This window comes from Hypomesus nipponensis, chromosome 19 (assembly GCF_054491055.1).
Source record: "Hypomesus nipponensis isolate SF chromosome 19, ASM5449105v1, whole genome shotgun sequence".
Classification (NCBI taxonomy): domain Eukaryota; kingdom Metazoa; phylum Chordata; class Actinopteri; order Osmeriformes; family Osmeridae; genus Hypomesus; species Hypomesus nipponensis.
In genome coordinates, this window is record NC_140379.1 from 16,772,780 (window position 1) to 16,781,816 (window position 9,037).

The window sequence follows — 9,037 nt, forward strand, 5'->3', positions numbered from 1 at the left end:
GTGTCGCACTTAGTGACGTGGATCATGTGTTGCAGCTAGCGACCTCTTGTGGGGTGTGGGGGACTGTTATTTTTGCTGTTGCCCACAGGCCAATAACCCATTGAAATATCCTTCAAAGGCAGGTGATAAAACTGATATTCATATGCGTACAAATGTAACCTTGGCCTCACGGTATTCAATACATGGATTTCAAGTCTCGCGCATTCACCGTGAGACTCACATTTCAAACAGTTCACATGCTGCACGCAAGCCCTTGTATTTCTCACGCTGAGAAGTAGGGATAACTTGTCCGCTACAATTAATGGACGAGGCGCAGGCAGACGGAGGTAAGTTTTCTGCCGAGTTATCTGTCTTGAGTGATACAGAGTCAAATGCCACATACCAGCTAGTCAGACACATCAGCAGTACCCCCACGTATTTTTGTAGGCTACCCAAACCTTGACATGTAGCCTAGGGCCTATATCACGACAAACTTTTGATGACCTTTTTGCGAACCCATTGATGTGACATGAACTGACCATGTTTTTTGTATTGTTTTGAATAGCTCCATGGTTATGTGACCTATCCTCAAACTATTTTCACATTATCCACTGATTTGCTTTATAATGCACATATTTGCACATATGCCTATCTCAGGTGATTTCACATGCAGACATCCCAACAGAGCCAGCTGAAACCCTCAGAGCGTCCTCACTTGGGGGAGTTTGGCTGCAGACGCTAAAAGGCAGTGCGCGTTCACGCGTAGGGGAGTGGGATTCTGCTGGGGAGTGAGAATTCGGTTTTGAATTTCAGTAGTTCACTGGTCATGTGACCTAACCTCCAGCTACTTTCAGAGTTTCATTGCCTTATGCATATATGCAAATTTCAACAAATGTCTTGCTCGCCACAACCAGAATCCCAGCCGTTAGTAGGCATGCAGCTCACCTGCGGGTGAGAAAACCCCAATTAATATACATCTGAAACACCTGCTCAGGTTTTAGCCCTTTACATCTGCTTCAGTTATTACATGTTCATTGACTATTGTGTGTTAGTTGTGGTAGAGACGTGGTTACACTAGAGTAGCAGCTTTTTCAAACAATATGCTATGCCATTTACTGATTGTCTTGTCATTCCTACAGATAGCATGTTATATATAGAACTAGAAAGTGCATTTCCTGCAGAAAATGCATTGGAATGCTGAAGAAAAAACTGTACTGTAATGTTTCTTATTTCAATGAAGAAACTGTTTGTAAGTAAACGTATCTTTTAATTTCAGGTTGCGAGCAGGAACAGCAACAACACATGTCATGGTCTAACTCTCTGTCTGTCTATATTTCCGGTAAGTATAATAATACTGACACCTAGTGGTTAGTTTCTATACATACACAACTATCACTACATCCCCTCTCCACTAGACATAAAGAACACGTTATTACAACTAATGACTTCTAGATTATCTAACCACTAAGTAAGCACTGTACACATTATACAGGATGTATAATATCAAATAAAAATATCCAGAATTATTTGCTTTACCATCAAAGTAACAATAATCAACTGATTACATTTTCTTTTATCTTTTCATTTATGAACATTCTAATGCTTCTGATCTGTTTAAGCAATATTCAGAGGTTCAGTCTATCAGGAGGCTTTACTGTGCGATCGGATCTTCTCAGCACAGGTGAATGCATTTCTTTAGCTTGCTCATTGTGATGCAGTACTGGAAGTGTTTCAGATGTTGACTCTGCACAGTCAGTGTCACCTGTATGTGTATTCTCTGCTGTCTCTTTTGTTCTTAGCAGACTTCTCCGGTTTCTCCTCAGGATCTGACCATCTTCTGTCCTGACAGTGTAAGACCTTGGCTTCACCTCCTCCAGGACTGTGGCTTTTTTAGTCCAGGTATTGGAATCCTCAAGTCTTACCGTGTCATTATTGGAGAGTGGTTCTAGGCTTTTTGATGCCTTGTCATAGTTCGCTTTTTGTCTCAGTTTCAGGTGCTTTTGTTTTCTTTTCAGGTACTTTCTCTTGTTTTGTGTTGCCAAGCACGGAAGTGTGGTTTGTAATCTGCGCCCCATCAGTATTTCAGCAGGAGACACACCGTGTTCTAGTGGAGAAGCACGGTAATTCAGCAGAGCTAAATAAGGATCTGATTGACTGTCCACTGCTTTCTTGAGTAGTAGTTTCACAATGTGAACTCCTTTCTCTGCCTTTCCGTTCGACTGCGGATATAATGGGCTCGATGTCACGTGTTGAAACCCATATTCCTCAGCAAACTTCTGGAAGTCCCTTCCACTGTAGCATGGCCCATTATCACTGCAAACCACCTGCGGAATGCCGTGTCTCGCAAAGATGGATTTCATGTGCGTTATCACACAAGCAGAAGATGTATTGGATAGCAACGCAATCTCTGGGTAATTTGACAGATAGTCAATCACCAGCAAATAGTTTCTTCCGTCCAGAAAGAATAAGTCAGTCCCAACTTTCTGCCATGGTTCATCCGGTGGATCAGTGATGATCATTGGCTCCTTTTGTTGCTTAGCATGATGCTTCAAGCACGTATCACAGGTTGACACCATCTTGTCGATGTCTGCGTTTATTCCGGGCCAGTAGATTGCAGTTCTAGCCCTTCTTTTACATTTCTCGGCCCCAAGGTGTCCCTCGTGCAGTTTTTTTAACATCTCCTGTCGCAGTGACTGAGGGATAATGATCCTGTCTTGTCTCAGCAGAAATCCCTTAACAACACTCAACTCTGTTCTGATGTTGTAGTACTGAGCACACTTTCCTCTAGGCCAACCTTAATTCAGATGTTTGATGACCAATTGCAGACATTTATCTTTTCCACTCTCCACTGCAATCTGTTTGAGTTTTGTGTCTGTGACTGGAAGAGCTTCAGCTACCATGTTCACATGTTGAGTCACATCAGCCTCTGTGGAACTTTCCCTATGTCCACTCTGTTCCACAGCTCTGGACAGAGCGTCCGCCAGAACTAGATGCTTCCCTCGAGTGTACATTAGCTCCATATCATACCTCTGCAGTCGCATCATCAGTCGCTGGATTCTTGGAGACGTTTGGTTCAAGTTCTTTTTAATGATGGCAATTAATGGTTTGTGATCGGTCTCTGCCACAAATGTTGGTAAGCCGTACACATAGCCGTGAAATTTCTCCAATCCATACACTAAGCCCAGGCACTCTTTTTCAATCTGTGCATAGCGACGTTCCGTCGGAGTCATCGTTCTCGAGGCATATGCGACTGGCCTCCAATTCTCTCCATCCGCCTGCAGTAGAACTGCACCCATTCCATCTTTGGATGCATCCGTCGAGATCTTTGTCTTCTTTGTCGGGTCAAAGAACGTCAGAACAGGCTCTGTGGTGAGGAGAGTCTTCAGTCGTCCCCATTCTTGTTCATGATCAGCTGTCCATCTGAACTCGCCTTTATCGCACAACATTTCTCTCAAATAAACAGTTTTTGAAGACAGATTAGGTATGAACTTCCCAACGAAATTGATCATCCCCATCACTCTCAATACAGCTTTTCTGTCTGTGGGTCTGGGCATTTTGAGTATTGCCTGTATCTTACTCTTGTCTGGTTCCACACCCCTTTCTGACAGCGTATCTCCAAGGAACGTGATTTCCTTTGCTCCAAACTGACACTTGTTCCTATTTAACTTGAGCCCATACTTCCTTACACGATGTAGGACGTCAAGATACGCCCCCGCCTGAAAAAGCACTCCTTCGAGGGAATGCGTGCACAAATCACTCGAATTTCTTGTTTTGATATGATACATTTGTATATCCTAATAACGTGAAAATAACCTGTTATAACTAGAAAAAATCTTATAACAAGAAACACATCACGTTATAATGCTGACAGATTATAAGAGTAATAACAGAACAATTTGTATTACAATCATTTTATTGCATTGATCATTCGTTATGGTCTCAACAATCAAATTAGTCCCATGTGCCTAGACGTGATCATTTTAATGTAAAGATATTGTGTGCAAGATTCTATGAAAAAAACATCAGAGGGGCTTTGAAGTTAAATTGATGTCTGGTCATGGCTTCCATAATGTTTATCTCAAATATTGTGACTGTTTAGACTAGTTTAAGGTGCAATTTCAATTATTGATCTCTTAGTCATATACTGTATCAAGTAACTCAAGCAGAAAACCAAACAGAATTGAAAACGCAAGACTAGTCTCCTTGGGGGATGAAAAATCCGTGCATATCCATGTGGAGCTCTACATTCACATATGCTCGAGCAATCTCCTTAAATGATTTAGCATCAAGCACCAGGAGAAAGTCAGACTGTCCTGGGTTGGAGTTGATGACTGATATTAGGACAACACCTGAAGACAAAGATAAGTAGATTGGAAGAGGAAAGGAATATTCTCCAAAACTAACAGCATAACTTATATTGAAACTAAAATGTGGTCAACATGGAATTGGTAGGCAAGTCCAAAAAGTAATATCCTACATTAGATCTGATGGACCAGTACAAGTGTTCAGTTCTCAGCCAGCCATTAAATCCTACCGTCATCTTCTGCCTCTCCATTGGGCCTGGGTATGAACACAGGTTCTGAAGGCCAACACTTGTCCTCATGCCACTCTATCATGATCTTCGTCTCAACGTCAAACTTTGTGATCTACAACAACGGCTGAGGTGATTGGCACATTGGACGACAAGCAGGACATTGAATGTAATCAGACATCTTTATACCTTTGTTGCCGTTCCAGTCGTCTCCACACAAGTCATGTAAGCAAACCTGTGCTTTTTCCCGTTGAAGTCATAGTTCAATCTGGGAACTTCCACGCCTGTTACAACAGATTTCAGGACATTTAGAATCCCGTAAAAAGATAGACTTATGTACTGTTGTTGACCAGACACCTGAGTTGGCCTTACCTTGACAGACCACCTCTGGTTGGCAGAGAAGTTTGCCTTCTTTCTGTTTTACAGCGCTGGCTGTCGTATACTTGAGTGTCACTAAATCTTCACCAACCTCAGCACCCTACATAATTGAAACCAGAGGATCAGAGGAAGTAGGACAATACTGTTCTAAGGGTTGACATAGACTCCCGCAATGTTTGCTTTGTTTTTACTCTACTTTGACTGCTCATATATAGATTTCCTTCATTTCTTTTGCCTGCTCTGGTATGTGTTGTCAAACAAATGGTGCTTAAGTCATTTCAATGTAACCTTTTGATTTTTGTAGTACATTCCAAGGGCAGGTCCCTGTTTATCTTCAGCATGCATTGTATTTTACAACTCTGAATATATTTGAACTTCAACCTTATGATAAAAGGTTAGGTAAGTCATTGATAAGACAAGAAATGGACAAAGATTACCATTATTAATGTTCCCATTACACTGTACCTTGTCAGACTGTACTGGAAGAGCAAATCTTCTGTAGGATGGCAGCTTCTTTAAGGACCCAGACTGAGATTCCTCTTTAATTTTGCTTAGATAGAACATATCGTATAAACTGTTATCTTCATAAGCAATGACGTCACAGACAACGTGACCATCCTCCTCAAAGGCATTCACATGGTGGTAGACCACCATGGCACCTGTGTAGTACTTTGTCCCAACCTCTTTGCCAGTTTTCCTGTCTATCAGGTGAATCAGAGTCTGTTCAAAGTTGGAACACAAATATGTCCAGTGAATAAACCACATGCTGTAACATTCATTTCTGAAACATTAACTTATCTATTGCTTGAGTAAAGTCCAGCAACCCTTACATTTTCCTCTGGAGAGTATTTCAGGCAGCTGGCCCAGTTGATCCCTCTCATGTATGCAGTGGCCATCTTGAGTATATCCAGTTTCAATGGCTGTTCAATAAAGATGAAGTAATTGTCGGTCATGCCGAAGCTGTGGTAGTAGCTTGGGCTGAGGAGGGAACGGCAAGGAATGGTGCTCAGCACCTCCACGTTCTTCAGAGCAGGTGTTGCCTTGGCGGCATCTAGCAGGGAAGATTGAAAGATGTGCTTCACTGTATTGAACAAATTGCATAATGTATCTCTAAGGCAAAGCATGTTAGCATAGCACTGTAGTTGTACACAGGCCTATAGTAGGAGGAATATTGAACTAAAGTCCCTCAACCCAGCCCTGTAGCTGCAAAGAACTTGAAGAGATTGCTCAACCTATTATTGGGTTTGCTCTCTAGGAAAGTAACATGCCGAATTGTCTCTTTATAAGGTATGTATGCTACTGTCCTTGTCTGTTGTCTCAACAATTGAAGTGAAATCAGATGTCCAGAATCTCAATAAATAGATGACCAATTAAGGAGGAAGCCAATGTTCAAGTGCGGAGGGTCAGAATGTGCAATGTTTTTATAACATACCTTTCTCACAGCTGGCTGGAACCTTGAATATTGTGTATCTTGTTTTGCCCTTGTCAGCTATAGTTGTCCCCATGTTGTAGGTGTTTCCCTCTTTATCATAATGTGGGTGAGATGTCACCAGATTCACAGCTAGGTACTTCAAGTAATCCACCTAAATAATGAAACACAGTAAACAAAAACATAAAACAAAGCATTATCTTTATATATTCTTTAGAAAACCTGTTCTTTACAAGGACTTCTAGCATGACTTTGCGTTACCTTGTCTTGAGTCTCTAATGTCACAGGGTCGATCTTGCGGATGTAGTTTGTTTCAGAAGTAGCATAATAATCCTTCCCATATCGTAGAAAATTGTTTCCACAGTTGTCAGTGAAATCCGGGACAGTGTGATTGAGAAAAGTGATAGCTCTGGAAAATGAGGAGAATGCAGACACAGATTCAGTGTGCTTGGTCGCCATTTACAATTGAAAAGTGCAGCATTGTTTCTGAGTATGTCTTTCGGGAATAAATATACCATATGTGATTAACACTATTAACCCAAGTGAACCAACCTTGAAATAAAGTTTTTGCTTGGATCTGGATAGGCCATAGTCCCCATTTCAGAGACAACTATTCTTTTGGCTGCAATGTTGTCCTTGTATGTGTCCCCTCGTAAATATTTGCTTCGGTAAATCATTTCTCCTTCAAAAAGATATTATAGCAGCAATTAGGAAAGTCCTTATTTTTGGGATAACCTCCCTATTGTTGATTCTATCTCTATGTTATTCAGATAGAATGTCTTCACACTTGAACTAATAGAGTGATAACAGGCTTATAACAGGTGTATCTGGTCCCTTTCAGTCAAATAGTTAAGTTTGCCAGTGTTTCTTCAATGTCAGTATCAGATTTTGTGTATTTTAGGTCTGTGTTATAAGCTCACTTTATAGAGAAGAGCAGAATCCATTTTAACATCATACCATCTTTGAAGGTGAAGCTGTGCATCAGGGCCATCCCGTCAAACCAGTGGTTATAAGAGGTTTCTCCAAGCGAAAACATCCCTGGTCCATTGCGCAGTAGCGTTCCTTGTAGCCAGTTGGGGATGTTACCTACATACAATGTATTGCCTACTTAGTGTTCAAGTCCAAAAACAGTTCACTCGTCCACATTGTTCCAGATTACCAGAACATAAGACACCCAATCAGTTGAGAAATCCCGAGGTGTTTACATGCTGTAAATAGAGATTAGTAGCGACATTCTGAGTCCACAGCAACCGCAGTATTAGCCTGCCATGTAATATTATGGGCCAACATTTCTTTTTAAACCAACATAAACTCCAAATTTAGGTCATGCGCCCTATGCCGACTGTAGGAACAATTGGCAATGGTTGGTTGAGGATAAAGGTTTGAACGTAAAATTACCACACCTTTGAGATCCGCCTTCGTCGGATCTGGATTTTCTTCTTTGTTTTTTGAGTAGTCGTAAGACATTATGGTGCTTTACGAAAGTACGGTCCCGAGGTGGTTTGAGAAAAGTGCTATATAAAGTACACATAAAACCACTCCCCCTAAGTTAAAGTAACCTATAACAACGTTTGATTAAGAAATCATGGAGAAAAGTTAACTGCTTATCTTATCTACATTTAGCCTACATTTACATTTATTCATTTATTCATTTAGCAGACTTCCAAGAGAGAGCTTTACAAAGTGCATAGGTCACTGATAATAACAACAAGATAGCCCCAAAGCATTGCGGGTAGCCAAAATAAGGAGCACACATTGTGAACAACCAAAAAATAAGTGCCAAAGGGAAGAACCATTAGAGCAGTTAAGCAAGTTACAATTTAAACAACATGAATCTCTAAGTGCAAGTGTACCTGTAGAAAAAGCAGCAGCAGTAAAAATTAAAATAAGGTTAACTAAAATAGAATATTTTGCAGCGAATACAACAGTTTAAATCAGTTGCCACTAACCAACAAGTCTCTGCAAGAGTCATTGTGATCCTTGAGGAAATAGCATTGGGTTCAGCAAACCATTTTTAAGTACCGTTGTGCTCCCGGAAAAAGTGCGTCTTGAGCCTTCTCTTGAAGGTGGAGAGACAGTCTGTGTCTCTGATGGAGGTGGAGAGTTGATTCCACCACTATTATCTGTGTCATCTGCATTGCTCTATCGCTTATTTATTGGGTGAGGTGGGAGACGTTAACATCAAGTGGTGCTCAAGCCCATGGGCCATGACCTAGCCAATTTAGGCCAATTGGGCGTTAATTGGCCTAAATTGGCTAGGTCTACCCCAGTGACCAAAAATAGCCTCCATGCCCTTAGCTGGCCCAGAAAGGGCCGTTCTTGTACATTTATATAATTGTACATTCTTTGCTATCTTTGTACCGGATGTTTCTCAAAGAAAATAAAACATAAAATGTGATTTGAATTACCTTTGTACCGGTTATGGGTTCAGTATCATGGGTCAGTTCGTCACGATAGCATATGAAAACATGGTTATTTAGATTAAGAGATGCTTCACCTAGAATAGGTGATATGCTTTGGATAACACTTTACACTGCAACACCCAATTCTATGCCATGTTGTTGGAGATTATGGATCCTTATATTGAGCATAATGTTGACGCAATAGACATGAAGATAAGACGTTTTATTAATTGCAGTAGACATTCTAATGTGTTTCGGTTATCACGACTCTGTTAGGCATCTCCAACTCATCAAGCGAAATATCCACTAACCGTATAG

General features: G+C 41.0%; 1 protein-coding gene across 1 annotated transcript; it reads right to left on the minus strand.

The window, feature by feature from the left end:
- Positions 1 to 4,077: 4,077 nt before the first annotated feature.
- On the minus strand, positions 4,078 to 7,784 carry bco1 (beta-carotene oxygenase 1). The gene is made up of 11 exons (XM_084682851.1): positions 7,721 to 7,784; positions 7,275 to 7,403; positions 6,870 to 6,999; positions 6,579 to 6,726; positions 6,321 to 6,471; positions 5,719 to 5,939; positions 5,354 to 5,608; positions 4,883 to 4,988; positions 4,700 to 4,794; positions 4,514 to 4,625; positions 4,078 to 4,328 (listed from the first exon to the last, which is right to left on the minus strand). The coding sequence occupies exons 1-11, from the start codon at positions 7,782 to 7,784 to the stop codon at positions 4,174 to 4,176; spliced, it is 1,566 nt and encodes a 521-aa protein (XP_084538977.1). The 3' UTR covers positions 4,078 to 4,173.
- Positions 7,785 to 9,037: the final 1,253 nt, after the last annotated feature.